General features: G+C 34.3%; 1 protein-coding gene across 8 annotated transcripts in view; it reads right to left on the reverse strand.

Annotated features, from left to right (window-relative positions):
* Positions 1 to 706: 706 nt before the first annotated feature.
* UBE2D3 (ubiquitin conjugating enzyme E2 D3) overlaps positions 707 to 17,777 on the reverse strand; it is a 73,729-nt gene continuing 56,658 nt past the window's right edge. For all 8 annotated transcript variants that reach the window (XM_078069032.1, XM_036095787.2, XM_036095788.2 and 5 more), the window contains 6 exons: positions 14,620 to 14,683; positions 14,501 to 14,532; positions 7,757 to 7,834; positions 6,482 to 6,587; positions 4,219 to 4,312; positions 707 to 2,188 (listed from right to left, as the gene is read on the reverse strand). In XM_078069032.1, the coding sequence (XP_077925158.1) occupies positions 2,143 to 2,188; positions 4,219 to 4,312; positions 6,482 to 6,587; positions 7,757 to 7,834; positions 14,501 to 14,532; positions 14,620 to 14,683 (420 nt within the window). In that variant the 3' untranslated portion in view covers positions 707 to 2,142. The remainder of the gene's footprint in view (positions 2,189 to 4,218; positions 4,313 to 6,481; positions 6,588 to 7,756; positions 7,835 to 14,500; positions 14,533 to 14,619; positions 14,684 to 17,777) is intronic.

A 17,777-nucleotide genomic window follows, 5' to 3' on the forward strand; every position in this document is an offset into this window, starting at 1 on the left:
GGAGTTCAGAAGCTCTGACAAACTGTTTATTCACAGCTGGCTTTCAGTGATATGCCTACTAAAGCTATTACTTTGAGAGTATAGAATCAGAAGTAATTATTTTGAAAACAGAGCAAAAGAACAGTATTTCTTACCTTATGGAGCAGTAGGCTACTAATTTTTCATTTGTAATTTGAATCCAAAATAGCTTTAACAGTATGACATCTACCTTTAAGGAGTAATTTTTTAAGTAAAAGATGAAATGAAAAAAATTCACTCGTTGGAAAATTGTATAGCTGGGTTGATATTTCTCAATGAAATGCTTAAATTACAGAATTAACAAAGTCAGAACATCTTCGGAAGGCATGCATTTCACTTGCAGTTTAGAGAAAAACCTTAAGTCAATAAACCATGTCCAAACTACGTATTAAAATGTTTATAAAAAAAAATCAAGCTTTAACATTTATTTTATATCTAGCTTTCCACATCTGTGTGCAGACAAGGAGTAAGATTGCACATAAATGTAAGCAGTGCAAAAATGTGGAAGTGGAGAAAAGTCACAGATGTGCTAGAAATCAAATACAAGATTTTAAGAAAGCAATGGACAAATCAAAATAGGAAAAAAGTGAAACTATAGGGTCAGGATTAGGAAGGGTGAAGAATGATAATGCCCTTGTTACTACAGAAGTTAAATTAGTGGCACAGATAGCACTTGTCAAACAAAAAATAATCCAATAGCATTGACTTTTATTCATTCATGTTAAGTCACCTGAAATGATATTTGTTGCATTTAAATGCTCATTAATGTAAATGGCTGAACAAATCCATTTCAATGGATATTCAATATCCCACATAGTTAAGTCACTTCAACACAGCCTCATGACAACTCCCACACCAAAACAGTACTTTATTTTGTAAATTTTGACCCATTATTACTCCCATGTTATGGTTTTTTCAGCTGTCAAGTGTACAAGGTGAAGAAAAAAATTTAGTTAGATGGGGGTTGCACCTGGAAAATAAATTTCTTCAACTCCATATACATGTTTCAAAACTGCTGGGTCCCAAGTCCATCTATGAACTCCAGGGCTGCCAGTATCACGTGCAGCATACTAAAGCTACACTATCCGAATAGCTTATTAATTCTGCATAAATCAGGTCAATCAATGTGTCAACCTGTAACAGACTGTGCACTTTTAACTGAACATGGCAAAATATTCACTCTTTTGAACTTTACATCATCATTTGATGTCAAACAATGAAGCAAATCCCAACAGTATATACAAAAACAGCTTTGCATTTACAAAAGATTGTTTCCCATACTGATTAATTCAGGCAGCTAACTCATTGGTTTATGCAACTTTATTGAAGAAAAATAAATCAATTACTAGCAGAGCTATTAGTTGATCACTCATCCATTGACAACTTGCATCATTTATTCAGTGCTATATTAAACAGTGTATTGGAAGATAGATTAACTAATAGCTCCAAGCCTCCTAACAATTTAAATGAGAATTACAAAATGTTTGAGACCCTATTTTGGAATACAAAGGGTGTTTGACTTCCAATTTCCATTCTCTGTAGAACAAGAACAGGTCATTCCTTTATTGACATGCATAAAATACATCACATTTTCTGTTCTGCTGATGCTATAAATTCAATACCAATTCTCCAGCCACATCAGTTATGAGCATAAAGTATATCATGTAACCTCAAATCTCTAACAGTGGAAGGCTTAAAAAAAGACTGGATGCTAGAATAATGCTGCTTCCTTTGATGTGACAACTGAGCATCCATCTCCCTCCCCCTCAGATGATTTCTTCAGCATGTTAGAGCAGTGAGGAATGGTTTTAGTCTCATAACCAAGTTAGAGTGAAGACATTGGCCACATAATACACATGCTCCATTTTTAAAAAAATTCTGAATCTTGGGCAACTGTTCTCTTGTAACTACTTTACAGTTTCTAAAAGCAGTTATTGTCCAAAGCTGGAAGAACTTAAGTCTTCTCAGATGAGCATGTGAATGAATGGAGGGAGGTAAACAAAAAATAAAATTAAAAAAGATGAGGTCTGATAGGGGAGCAGCCGGATAAGAAAATCAAAAAAGGAACAGTAATTTAAAGTTTATTCCAGCTATAATGCAGGTTATTCTGACTTTAAGGTAGCATCACATGGCATACTTCTGAGTCCATTCCCGAGATATTCTGTTGTACCTGTAAATAAAGAAGATGTTACTTAAAAAGTTAAAAATGAATTCTTAATACTTTTAAAGGAAAAGATTGCTATTTTACCTCCAGACTCATCATGGAGTCATCTCTCATGGTTATGATTAGAATTAAGCCAACGGAGAGAAAAAGCATTGGTACTCAAAGCAATGTGGGGAATGGAAACCTTATGCTTCCAATACAGTGTTTCCAATACACTAAAAATATTTTAATAAACACAATAAGGTGGCATTGAAATTGGGGAGGCTAACAAAAATCAAAGACCTTTTCTCTCCCCTACCACCTAGTTAAATGTTCTATTTGAAATTCTAAAATTAGTATCCATTCCAACAAATTTTAACATTAAAAAGTATTTTACAGTTCATCATGGACTTATGTCTGAGTACAACACAGATTCTGAACATCTATAGAAATTTCCATCAAAGCTGGAACCAAACAATTTTATGTGAAACCTAGACCTTGAGAAATTACTAGAGCCAGGGTAATACCAGAAAATACCTTTGAGATTTAAGCACAGGTAGAAGATTAGACACTGAGGAGGGTGAAAAAAGCAATTTTCAAGAGGGAGGTGGGTGGGACTGGTACGTATATGTTAATTAGAACGCTTATGTGTTACTTTTAGAAAGGGTGGTGACTGGAGCTAACAAGCCCCACTTGAGACCTAATAAATGGGAATCTCTACTAGGAGTACAACTTGGGGGCATCTGTTTAAAAGATCAACAGATAATTCACACAAGAGCAACGTTATTTATTACTGAGGAACATCTCTAATATTGACAAATGCTATCAATTTCTCCCTGTATTACATCCATGCGCCATAGGCTACTTACCAAAATAGTGATTTAAACTAAGAAATGAATATACATCAAAGGGCACAAGAGAACTTTTAGATTTGTATTTCTAGTTTAAACTTTGTAAAATATTAACTAGCTTCATTTCAAACCAAGAACTAAACATGGTTCAACCATTTTTCTAAACTTTGGCATATAGAAGTTCTTTCTACCATTCATGGTTACCTCATTTAAGGACACCCTCTCAAAAAGCCAGCACTTTAAAACAAAGGTTTCATTTAGCATACAAGGAGCCACAAAGTATAGTTGATATTAATGCATGCTTGTCAGTAATGAACATTTAGTTTAGATGCTTAGAAGCTTTATTAAAAGTGTTTTCCCCTTACATTATTATTTCTTGGCCAAATTTGAACTGAATCACCACATTCCATATAGTACTGGTATAAAGGTTAAAATATGCCAAATTTAAAATGTAAATACCATAGTAGTTTGAAAAAGATACTACTTAAACTTTAATTTCTTACTAGTGCTATATATAACTGTTTTGCCATGCAAAAATACTCTCAAGCAATAATGACTACTGGGTATACTTTCACGCTAAACAGAGATCAAGCAGTTAACTGTACAGTTTTCAAAAAACTGTAAATGTTACCTTTTGTTAGTTAATAAAGTGCCTTAAAACATGCAGCACTCAAGTGCTGGCAGTACCATGAATAAGCGCACCATAGAGTGCAGATCCTCTTACCCTACAACATAGCGTATTTCTCTGTCCACTCTCTTGCTAACCTATTGTACCTAATTGAACAAGTATACTTAGCATTAATTATAACATACAACAAAGTTATAATGGTGAAGTCGTACATAAAGATAATTCAAATATTTGAGAAATTTAGACAAATTTTTGTAACAGTACCAGTGTTTCAAAAACATAATTGGGGTCAAGAAAACTTTGCTTTCTTCCCAAAAACTTAGTGACAAAGCACTGAACATGTTAGAAAAATAGAACGTTTTAGAGGGGCTATTCACTGTCACATAAACTTAAAAAAAAAAAAAAAAAAAAAAAAATCCCATTTCAAAAACCACCTTTCTGTACATTTTAACTATTATCTTACCAGAAATAAATCATCAAATCTTCTTGGCATTGCCAAAACTTACAACAGACTATAAGCCTAGCTCATTAAGATAAATCACTCTTTATATTATTTCCTTAAATTACTACATACTTACTTATCTCTGTCTGTTTTATAGATCCGTGCAATCTCTGGCACTAGGGGGTCATCTGGGTTTGGATCACATAGCAGTGAACAAATGGATAAAAGAACTGCAAATAAGAACAAAAAAAAAGTCTGTTACCCAGCATTGGGAATTTGGATAAATAAAAGTGTATTTAAAAACGTCATTCCTCAAAAGATTTTTAGTTTGTACCTTAATGTCAGTGAGAGATTTTGCTTCATAGGAGACAAACTCCTGGTAAATAAGGAATGCTAGAAATAGAGCTTTGTACTGCCCAACTCAGGAGTTCTGAGATATTCAAATGATGCTATATTAGTTTATTAATAATCATTTTTAAAAAGTGACATTAGAATTTAAGTAACTGGAGTTTCTTGGTACTTTGAGGGGGGAAATCTAGCAAAGAATATGCAGGGAACACCTGTGCAATGTTATTCTCAGCTGTTAAGGCATGATGAAAAATCCATTCTTGGGGAGCCAGCTGGCTCAGTCAGGAAAGCATGTGACTCTTGATCTTGGGGGTTGTGGGTTCAAGTCCCATGTTGACAGTAGCAATTACTTAAATAAATATTTAAAAAGACAAATCCATTCTCTGCCCTACCCTCAGGGGAGTTTCACAAAAACTCCCAACTGCTCCACTGTGTTTTGTCTCCTTGAATATAATTATAAACTAACAGTACTGGTTAAATGAATGTGGAGATCTAGCTCTATTACTAAGTGAGCCTTCTCAACTCTAGTTCTTACCCTGACCTGTTCAATATATGAACTTGGAAGATACCAAGCATCACAGAGCATATATCTAATTCATTTTGTATGCCTGTTATGTGCCAGACACTGCAAAGTGTTATAAAATTTTAACATATAAAAGCTTAGAGCGGTTATGAAAATCTTCAAAGATAACATTACCATAAAAGACAGTACTAATCTAATATATATTACAGCAAATATAATTTTAAACCCAAAAGGCAGGAGGACACACATAAAAATTCAACCCACATTTACAGAAACATAGTGTTGATTCCCAACAGTGATAAACTTGGAACCTACTATTAGGATGTTCTTGATACTGCGTCTGTATACTATCTGTATACATGCAGATCTGTAATACATGGTGTTAAGAGAGCTTGATTTGCAAGGAAACTGGAATGTATCCCAAGAAGGTGAAAAACAATTATGTCACACTTGAAATTATAGCAGCGTTCACCAAAACTGATTTTTTTCCTCTCCAAGAGTGATTTCAAATTCATTGTACCAACATGTATCTGAAACACTGTCTTAATTAGCAATATTAAAAAAACCTCATTTTTTGTACCTAAGGGATGCTAAATCAACACCAAAAACCAAAATTTACTGGAAGGCAAACTTCCTTCCCATTATGTAGTTTTGTGGTAGGTCATTTTGTGTGTGTGTGTGTGGGGGGGGGGGGTGGTGACAAAAGCCACCATAGTCATTCAAAATGGAGAAAGATGGAGGCACTCCATCTCTATCTGGGATATTCATGTGGAGACTAGACAATCTATTAGAGATGTCATATAATGGACTCTTATTAAAAGTAGGAGACCAGAATTAATCTAGAGACATTTCCAAGACTCTAATAATTTTAGCCTATTACTAGGTAGGAACAACCTATTAAACACAACACCTAACTAAATTGTTTTAAAAGGCTTTTTATCTAAAAAAATACTGTAATAAACACAAGAAAGCAAAATTGGAATCTTCCTATAATGGAAACCAAGATTTAAAAGCTCTACTAAACTTTAGATCTACCATTTTATAAAACGCAGAAGCGAGTTGAGATATGAGTGGGCCTAGGATTGAAAATACTACAGAAATCGATTTAAGAAACTATGTATTTGCAAATAATGCCTATACCCTAATTTGAATTTTAACTTTTTCCCACAAAATCTTTAATCAATACCACTAAAAGCATAAAATGTAACTTTTTTCTTCCCCACCTCTTACCAAAACATCAGCATATTAAGTAGGCCCCAAAATCAAACTCGTTTTTTTAAAGATTTTATTCATTTATTTGACAGAGAGAGAACGCAAGCACAAGCACACAAGCAGGGGGAGCAGCAGAGGGAGAGAGAAGCAGGCTCTCTGCCAAGCAAAGGAGACCGACGCGGGGCTCGATCACAGGACCCCGGGACCACAACCCAAGCCCAAGGCAGACACCCAAAAGACTGAGCCACCCAGGCACCCCAATCAAACTCCTTTAATTAGAAAGTCAGAGCAGCTCAAGACTCTAAAAATACTTTACCTTTAGAAATAGTTAAAGCAGGAGACCACTGTGATCTTAGAATATCGAGACAAATGCTGCCATTACTGTTAATATTTGGATGATAAATTCTTGTTGTAAATGCAACCTAAAATAAATAAATAAAAAACTTTTAGGTATTTTTCCCCAAGTAAAAATAAGCATCCTAATCTGAAATAGAAGACTTCTAAGCAAGGCTTACAATACTGCGTGTCTCCCTGTCTCTCTCTCTCTCACACACACACACATTCTCACACTCTCAAATGGATGAAACCTATTTATACACATTAAAGGAATAAAAATTACAGAAACAAGTTTGTATATTCTGATCAAGATCTTTCAGGGGCTACCTCTCTTTAATTAAAATGGAAAATGTAACTTTGTGGCAAAAATTTTACTATCAATGATATGATGGGATATTCTGAAGGTTAACTTTGGCTCTTCAGTATCAAAGAGCATTGTGAACAGTAATCAACATTCATTAAAAAATAAAGGAACTTCAGAATGTAAACCAAATTTATAGAACAACTCATTTAAGGTATCAAGTTACAAAGGTATGTGTTTTAGTCTGCATTTCCACTGTACATAAAATAAAATTTGAATGATCGCAAGTATTTCATCTAAAGTAACTATTATACTGCACCTATAACAGGATTGCAAAGATGGCTGAAGTGCCAATGTTGTTATTTTCTATTGTTATTCATACAGGTTGGCTTTATGTTAATTGCTCTGAAGAGTCAAGACCTTATGCTTTTAATAACTGTACACCAGGCACCTCAGTGCATTAAGCAACCCTAAGTTTTGATAGGGTTATTATTATATATGCAAATGCAAACCCCTGAAAGACAGCCCATGTAAACCCCAACAAACATAGACAGCATAGGCTGCAACAATATGGGCAAATGCACAGGAAACTAATACTTGAAGCCTACTATTACAAAGGTTAATAATACAAATTTGTATGAGCGTAATAAACGGTGGGAAAAGCTTCCACTTAATGTATCAGAGTCTTGCAACATTAAGGATAAGTCAGTTCTTATCTCCATTTACAAAGTTCAAATCCAGGTCTAACTGCTCTCTTAACTAAAGGTTAAAAGTTAGCATTCTGTACTGGTCACTTAATACATATATATTTAGCCTTAATTATTCTTATTCACTACATACACACACCCCAATTTAGCCTTATTTATGTAGAACGTTGATTTCTAAGAATATTCTACTCCTCTGAAATAATGCACAGATCTTATTTACTAATGGATTTTGGGGGCAAATACTTGCCTTAGGTGGTTTGAAGGGGTAGTCTGTAGGAAAATGAATTGTCAAAAAGAATACACCGCCTTGGTATGGGCTGTCATTCTGTGAAAAGAAAAATTTGCTTAACTCTGATATTTTTTTTTTTTCACTCTGATATTACTCCTAAATATTACTCCTAAATAATCCATGTAACATTTCTATTTTCTAAGCATTTCTTTAACATGAGCCAAGATTACCTATTTATGCTGCAGTAGTCTAAATTATTCCACAATTCAGTTCATATTACTAAAAACTACACAATCAAAATTTACTATAGAACAATGAACCCTTATTTACTTAGACCCCATTTTATGTAAGTCACCAAAGAACTGAAAAATTAACCAGAAACCAATAGATGCTGATTTTCACAAAGTATACGTAGCAATAAAGTCTATATACAGTATTATATATCAAACCTGAATTTGAAAATAAGGTCTTATATTTATTTCCTCTAATGATAGCCATATACACATATATGGGCTTTGTACCTCAACACACCACTCTGGTCACTTTGGCAAACCAAAATGTTGGCTATTGTAGGTTAACCCATAACTACCTTCAACAGGTGAAGCAAAACAAACAAAATAGGTTTTAAATTAAGTTTAATTCCCAACTGGCTCCTCAAAATTTTCATTCTTTAAAACGTTTATTTATTTAAGTAATCTCTACACCCAGCATTGGGCTCAAACTCATGACCCTGAGATTGAGAGTCACATGTTCTTCCAACTGAATCAGCCAGGCACCCCTCAAAATTCTCATTTAAAACCATGAAGGTTTTTTTTTTTTTTTTTAAGATTAGAGAGTGTGTGCGTGTGTGTGCAGGTGCACGTGCCCAGGACGGAGGAGCAGAGAGTCTTAAGCAGACTCTGCTAAGCATGGAGCCTGACTTGGGGCTTGATCCCAGGACCCTGAGATCACTACCTGAGCTGAAACCAAGAGTTGGATGCTCAACCTACTGTGTCACCCAGGCGCCCTCAAAAGCATGGAAGATTTTTTTTCAAAAGCATACTGAATTCTCCACAACAAATCAATACACAGGATTACTAGATTTGGAAAACAATGTGCAATATTTGCTCTTCCACTTCAACAGAAAACAGAAACTTTCAAGCTATAGCATCACTCTTCCTCCTTTGTTGTTTTGCTTATTATAATCTGAGTATGAAAAACTCTCTTAATAAATAACATTTGGGAAACAATTCTTGGTAGAATTTTACATTTAATTTAACCAATAGCAGGAAAAAGATATCACTGTATTCCCATTTTATAGAAAAATAAAAATGGGACTTGAAAAAATAATTTAGGTGTACAAGTGGTATAAGAACCAAGACTGAAACCCAGGTCTTATGAAGAACACTGGTCAAAATGGATCAGAGTGAGGACAAAAGACAGTGACCTCGTTAAAAACTTTAAGGTAAAAGCTGAAAACATGAAAACTGCTTAACTGCTTCTGGATATGCAAAGAAGCTACCTGGTGATGTCTTCGACAATTTACAGTAACCCAGTTATTACCAACATCCATTCCTCTCCATTAGAGAGAGTATGTGCACAGTGCTAATTATAAGCCTTTTACTATGCCCATTCTGGATGTCAGGAAAGTAAAAACTTTTCCAAATCTAACACTTTAATACAGCTCATTTAATTCCCAGCCCTCTGTGAAATAGTTAAACAATAGCTGAATTAATCTAACTTGGTTCTTGGGATGCCTAGGTGGCTCAGTCTGTTAAGTGTCTGCCTTCGGCTCAGGTCATGATCCTGGAATCCCAGGATCGAGCCCCACATTGGGCTCCCTGCTCACCAGAGAGTCTGCTTCTCCCTCTGCCCCTCACACCCTGCTCGTGCTCCCTTTAACAGATAAATAAAATCTTAAAAAAAAAAAAAAAAAATCGAACTCTGTTCTATAGATCAGGTATATGTAAGGGACATAGAGAAGAATTTCTTATCTTGATGGGCTAACATTCTGGTAAAGAAGAGACATGCAATAAAATGTTGCAATTATTACGAAAAATGAACAGGGCATACCTGCAACTTGAGGAAAAATGTCAATTTACTGATGAAGAATGAAGTTCAAAGAAACATACAACTAGTATAATGAAAGAGCTACAATTTGTGTCCTTCTTACTCCAAAGTCCTTTCTTTTCATATTGTCTACAAAATTTTAATTCAAAAAACTAAGACTGCAAAGCAGCATATAAAAAGTATAGAAAAAAATCAAAGCACAGAATATGATCTGAATTAAATAACATACCTTTGTTAACAGCTACATTAACTGGGAACAGATGCTTCAAATGGCATAATTTTACAAAACAGACTAATATGGAAAATGTTTATACAGTGTATAATGAACCATTGAGGGTTCTCCTAAACAGTAAAAGTTTTTATAAAACCACATTACCAAAGTTCTAAGTTTTTATTCCAAGTTTCATACAATCACAAGTACTGTATCTGACTGCTTCTGAATAAAGGCAATCTAATGCTAAGATTTAGGCAAAGCCAAATTTCTTTTCACTTATTAAAAAAAAAAAAAAGAACTTAGGGATGAAAATATTTCAGTGTTACAATTTAACACTACAGTTCCATCAACACAAAGAGGAAAAACTGGTAAAACCACAAGATCCAGAGGTCACCAAAGTATACTAGCTAAAAAACTGAAGCTCTGTATCAAATTTATTATAAACTGAAAGCAAACAGAAAATAACGAAAACAAAGAATACTTTCATCAGTAAACTGACCTAAGTCTTAGAAATTCAGAATTTATTCTGGATCTCTTTAGACACCTTCTGCTCCCTGGTTTTAACTCCAATTTGCAGTCCAAAGTTGCTCCTTCTCAGTGTCTGTACTCCTCCCCTAGGGCAACCATTAAGTGCTGGTATTCCCCCAGATCCATCTTCTGCTTCTATCTCCTGACCCATACTTCAATTTTTCTCTAGTATAGTTATTAATTCCAGGACATATATATTCAAATGCCTATAAATATTTATCCTTGGATGTCTCATGTGTCCAAAACTCAAACCACAAACCAGGAACAGATCACCGATCACAGTAGTTACTAATCTTAAAGATCCTTAAAAATCTCTTCAACTAGCTTCCTCTCCCCTTTATGCTGTCACTACTCCATTCAAGATCTTACTATGTTTTGTTTATGTTATGGCAATGGCTTACTTCTGGTATTCCTGCCTTCACTGTTTTTTTTCTTCTAATTTATCCCTTACCCTAATGCTGTTGTTGTCCTAAAACACAAGTTACATCCCTGCTTGAAATCTAGCACAGCTTTCAAGATAAAGTACAAACTCCTAAGCACACAAGGTGCTTTATGATCTCCTTCCCACCAATATAGCTGGTCTCATCTTCCACCTCTTCTCCTGAATATGCCCTCCTTACTGCACTTAAAATATTTCACATCTCCTTTTTCTCCTAGTATTTATTTCTTCCACTTGAAATATTCTTATCTGTATCCTTATCTTCTTCATCTCTAGAACCATACCTACACTGTAGGATCCATATCAAGCTTAAATGTCTTTAAAAAGATAATACAGCCTTCCCTTTATTTAGTTCAATATGCTTGTTGCCCTTCTTTTATACCTTTCTATACAACACAGTTATTACTACCCAACATACTTACGTAACTTATTTTTATTTTCCTCTTCCTCTAGACTACAAAGTTCCTTAAAAAGGTACTGAACAGAAGAGCTGTCATGCATCATTAGCCTTTGCAAGAACTGAATACACTTAAAATAAGTTGAAAAATAACCCTTATGGACCAATAAGACAATACCTATGAGCGAATTATTTGACCAGACGGTTTTTGCAGCTGATTCTGCTCAGGCTGCCAAAGATTACGTTATATTACCCAAAAACGGTACTTTCTTCCATTACTGTATCAAAGATTAGGTGGAAGTCAGTGTGGTTCTCCAAATAACTTCAAAACACCTTTCTATCAGCTCCATTTCCAATTAAAGAAAAATCAAGTGTATAAATATCAGATGAGTTAATTTCTCCTAACTGCATCAATTGTTAATGGGAACTACCCTTAATACGAAAACAAACAAAAAACATAAAAACAACCAAAGTTTAAAAAACCACATAGCCAGCAATGCTCTGTCAATTCTTTCAAAGGTTTAGTTTTTATTAGTATTTGTGCTTCCAAAGTATCCTACCTTCAGAAAGAATCAGCCAATTTAAATAGTTACTAGAAAGAAGCATTTTCCTCATAAATTTAATGATTGAGAACATTTCCAGACTACAGAACGCTAAAATTCAATAATTAACTGTATTAAAACTTAAATTAGATGCTCCATTCCTTTGTTAGGAACCTTTAGTTATGTGGCACTGCCAATCACTTTTACTGACCTAAGAAGTACTCCAAAGCAAAAGTACTTTTGTCACCATTTATCCTTTCAGCAAATCTGCAAATATATGGATTGTTATGCCATCAATGGCCCTATGTTTTAGCTCATTCAATCTGCATGTCACATACTAACAAAATAAAGCAATCTAATCAAACTGTGATGTTTTATCACAAAAATGCAATCAAAAGCCAAAATAAGAATGAGTTATTTCATTGATGACTCTACAAGTAAGGGTAACTATTAACTATTTGCAAACTGGCATCTAAACAAGTGCTTATTTATAGTTTTTGCTTTTGTTAATCAGGGAATATTTAAATAGTTCTGATAATCAAGTATTTGTTTTTAAAAGCAGAGCTATCATTAATACACATTAAAAGGTTGCTGAAAAAAATTTACAGGGAACAGCCACAATCTGAAATAGGTATAAACAAGTGAAAAATGTTTTTTGAAAATAAAAGCAAATCAGGTGAACAGCTACAAAAAGGTCAGGATAAGCAATCTTCTTTTATTCTCTGGAAAATTACTAGTATAAACTACTCACACTTCACTTTCATTTACTCTAAGTATATTCCTTACCTTTTGGAAAGACAGTTCAATAAACAGTGAAGTCTCTAAGTCCAGCAGAAAAATATCACACTGGTTGCAAAGAGCTGGTTTATTATGCACACCATAGAAGTCTTGATTACCAACTCTTTAGTGCTTTATTAATACTGACAACTAATTTTTATAATGAGGTCATCTTAAAGCACCATCTGGATCAAAGACGAGCTTTTATTTGCTAGAAATGTTAAGGTATTTTACGGAGTACTCTGCTTTGAAAATTGGTGATCTATAATGAGAAAATTCTAGGAATTACAAATGCAAGTGCCTACAGAATCTAGGTAGGCACAATGAAGTGGATAGGAATAGTGTGAGACACAAACTCCATATAAAAAAGGGAGGTAGGTGCTACTCCATCCCAAGCCATTACTGCTGTGGAATGAAGGTCTAGTCTGGCTTTTTTTGCGAAGATTGCCAACTTTCAAAGTGTTCTGTGGACCAAACTGGGTAAAAATCACACTAAGTTAACTATGTATTTAAAATAAATAAATCACAATTTTGTTACCAAATATTTTAAAGCAAAATAAAATTTACAACAGTAAAAACAGTCCTTGAGGTAACTGGGAGTGAACAATTCTGACTTTGAGGTTTCTTAAATTAGGATAATACAGATATATTTCAAATTAGGAAGCTAAATATCCCCCACTACCACCACCACCATGACCACCACCAAGTTTAACTTAGGTTGATTCACAATCTCCTTACCTTTAGGTCCTAACATTTCAGAATTACTCTAACTTAATCATCCCTGCTATGATTTCCCAGAAAATTTCTCCCACTAAGCACTTCATTTATGTATCACTTACTTCCCAACTTATCACACTTATTGTAATTGCCTGTCTCTCCCAGATTTTAAGTTCCCTAAAGAATGAGAGGGACCATGTCTATCCTTAATGGCTGGCACACAGTGGGGGATCACATTGATTGAGATAGAAAAAAAAAATTACTGCTATCAAAATCAGAACTACAGAATAAAACCTTACTAACTTTTCCAAGAGCATTTCTTCTTTTAGAATGACAGACATCTATCTATTGACCATTATCTCACCAAGTACATTATTGACATTATGTTGAGATTAAACCACCGGGGGGGGGGGGTGCAGATTAAGACATACATATAACTTAAAAATAGAAATCCTCAAGTGCCTTCCAAGTAAAAAAAAATATTAAGTATTGTGCAAGATACAGTCTTACCCCAGGTTGTTTTACTGCGCTCTAATTCTGTGAAATTCTTAGATGGTATCCATAATTCTGAATATTCAATTATCCAGCATATACAGTTTCTTATCTACCCAGGATAGAAAGGAATTTTGCTGTATTCAAAATATCACTTTCTACCTAAAAATATTCAAATTTTGTAAAAAACTAAGGTTCTATAAAGAATCAAATATCAAAATACATCAACAAAAACTTAGATTTTCAGCAGCAAAAGGAATAAGATCTTTGAGTAACACCATGATAGAGTCAATAAATTAACTGGCTCTATAAGTAAAGGGAAGCTCTGTGACAATGCTTTACATTACTATGAAAGAAAAACTAGAATAAAGTGAAAAAATATTTGATAGGTCAGAGATGCTATATTCCAGAACCTGAATACAGGGACAGACACATAGCACATGTAACAATGACTAATTCATTAAATTGTTATGTCTTTCAAAAACAGTACAACTATGGCAATTCCAAAACAGTACTACAATGTAATAAAATAAATATAAGTTAAATACAAGTAGGTCAATGCTGAATTTTTAATTAAAAGCAGAATGTTTTAATTCTTAATACTTACAGGTCCCATAATTGTGGCTTGCCAATGAAACACTAGGGAAAAACAAAACAAAACTGTTATCTAAAAATGTACTAGCTTTTTTGAAATTAGCCATTAAAATCAACTTTAGAGTTACTTACTATCATCCCCAACTGGACCTGCAGAACATTGTGCTGGAGGGTCACGGGCCAAATCACTAAGTTCCTATACCAAAACAGAAAATGATGGGTCATGTAACCATAATAAAAAAACGTAAGCAAGCAAAGAATTTTCACCCCATTCTTTAAGGAACATACAATCACAGTTCACATTAATAAATTCTAGGAGAAAAAGCGTAAGTAGCCATAGTCCAGCTCTTGGGACAGTAGGCATAGATATGAAAATTGTTACACCCACAAAAGGTGTCCTTATTAAAAAAAGTTCTTATCAGATACTTTCATGGCTTAAGAACTTAGACAAAGCAGTTCTCAATATTCATGTTGTTTGCTGAACTTCTGGACATTTCAGAGGCCCTCGCCGTTTCTATTATCTTAAATCCTGTTATTTCTGAACCATACTAACCGCAGACCTCATTTTCCAATTGAAAACTCTCTCATGGGGCTAGGTAGGTATCCTTTTTGGTTTGATCTTATTCCTGCAACTCAACAATGTCTTTTATACAATGTTCAGTAAAATTACAACTCTGGAAGAACCTGAAGTTTGCTTGTTGTAAAACATGCAGTTTCCAAAATTCCATCTGACCTTATATTTACAAATATGTACTTGGCTCTTCCATGACTTGTATGTAACAAATATGGATAATGTAATAAGAAAATACAGTGGTTTCTTTAGTTTTTTAATTTAAGAGAATATAACTTTAACTATATACACCTATATATAAATCTCTATAGGGATTTATAAACCCATGAGGTAATAGCGGGCTTCTAAGAAAGACAGGGAATATACAATACTGTAGGGAGATAACTAGAGCAAACATTTGCCTCTATCATATGGTCAAAATGCACTTTAGGAAATAGCCAATTGTTCAGGAGTGATTAATCCAAATTCACTCCATTAAAACAACAACAACAACAACAAAAACCAATGCAGAAGAGTTGTCCTTGTGGTAATCATTTCACAAAATATCAGAACATTATGTAGTATATCTAAAACTAAAAACGTTACATTACAGGTCTATTATATTTCAATTAAAACTGGGGTTGGGGGGGGAGGTTGCTCTGATACACTCTGCTAATTTGCTTCTGAAAACTCATACCAGATCTGCTTTTAATATTATCAGAACAGCCAGAGATCCCAGGATTCACAATCTCAGGATAATGGAAGATCAGATCATTTCTGCTTGCCTTAGTAAATACACCTTCATATGTTCAGCATATTTTAAAATGGGAGAAAATTCATTCCAACCACTTTTGATCCCGATCAGTAGAATTACAGAAACTCTTGAATGGAAGTTAAACAAATGGTTAAAAGAAGCCACGTGTGGTTTTTAGCTTAAAAATAAAAACAGGGGCGCCTGGGTGGCTCAGTTGGTTAAGCAACTGCCTTCGGCTCAGGTCATGATCCTGGAGTCCCGGGATCGAGTCCCGCATAGGGCTCCCTGCTCAGCAGGGAGTCTGCTTCTCCCTCTGACCCTCATGATCTATCTCATTCTCTCTCTCAAATAAATAAAATCTTAAAAAAAAATAAAAATAAAAATAAAAACAAACACCCTCACAAAATATCAAATGATTCTGAACCAAGTTTTGAAAACTATACTTTTTTGAATAAAAATAGAAATGTACTTGCAACCTGAATTGACTATCCATTATCAAGCAAATTACTTTTTCATAGGCCAGGTAAGTTTTCAATCAGCCACTTTTGTTATAATGGGAATCTACTTTATCATCTCAAGGCATAAATATTTTACCGTAGGTAAGAATCAAGTAGTCTAGTCTAACTGATATGAACAAAATTCTCCCATGTTCCAAGGCTTATATAACAAGTTCTTCTGTTGAACTGGCCCACCAAAAAAAAATACAAAAAGTTAACTTATGCAGTCGAATTCCCTCTCTCCTTCAGGAACATAAGGGTTCAAAAGAAAAAAAAACCAACCCCCCCCCCCCAACACAACTTACCTGTTCCAAACCACCCTCTCCCTCTTTCCACAAAGATTTACCTCCTAGTTTCTTACAGTGATCTATCCCAAATTATTTACTTATTTGTTTAAATGCCTGAAAAAAAAATCTAGCAGTTATTTTTAAATAAAAACCAATCTAATGATAGGCTGATCTAACAAAATACCCAAGTGACCCTGAAACAACTTCATTATAAATACAATTGCAAGAATCTATAAAGCTGATCTAGAACATATCAACATCCATTTGAAAATTAATTTTAATTATGAAAAATGTAAGAAAATGTTTCTTATAGAAGAAACAAGTTTTTAGGCACAATATTTATAAATCATTAAGCCTTTATATGCCAGCATTATTACTCTAGAGTGAAGATCTAATTTCAGCTTTTCCCTCCCATAATTTCAGGATCTTATTCTCAAATAATTTCTAAGTGCCTTATTTTTCAAGTTTTCCATGACCAAGACACCTCTGAAGTAATCACCAAAGATCTAAAATTAGGCCAATTACCTTACGTACTAAAATCTACGTTAAATGCAACACTGAAAAAAATGACAAAAGTTATTTTAAGTATCAAAACAGGTCTTTCAAATCATGTACCAGTACTCACCTCTAAGAAAACAAGTAATTCTCATGACATTATTATGACCATAGCATAAGCAAATGCGATTACACAATAGCATCTTAGCAAGGAAAAAATCTTAGAAAGCAGAGTAACAAGTCATCTTAAGACGCTCTTCTATATATATATGACATTTTGTCTACTCAATAAATATCTTAACCTGCTTTCATGAAAATGCTTTTCCTTTACTCCAAACATGTGATTGTAGTTAATGGTGTTTGGTTAATGGTGGCTGACAATCACCCATTACTCAGACAAGGCTGATCACAGAATTTTGTTCCTTCAGCCTCTGATTAGCTCAAAGGGTTGGAAAGTAACCTAAGCCAGGACCTGACCTAATGAAGTCCATCCATCTCTGCCTGGTTTTTCAAATTAAAGCTGGAACACTTCTTCCTTCTCTAAATCAGGAGCTGTAAGGATGTGACCTAGAGCTGTTGCAAAGCATGTGCCCCGAAATTACATGGTGAATCCAAAGAAAAAGAGACCACATTGAGCAGCAGAGATAGTAAGAGCTGACTTGGCATATACACATGCCATTTTAGTCCCTGAGGTTGTAGCTTGCTCT

The sequence above is a fragment of the Halichoerus grypus genome, chromosome 3, assembly GCF_964656455.1.
Source record: "Halichoerus grypus chromosome 3, mHalGry1.hap1.1, whole genome shotgun sequence".
NCBI classification, from domain to species: Eukaryota; Metazoa; Chordata; class Mammalia; order Carnivora; family Phocidae; genus Halichoerus; species Halichoerus grypus.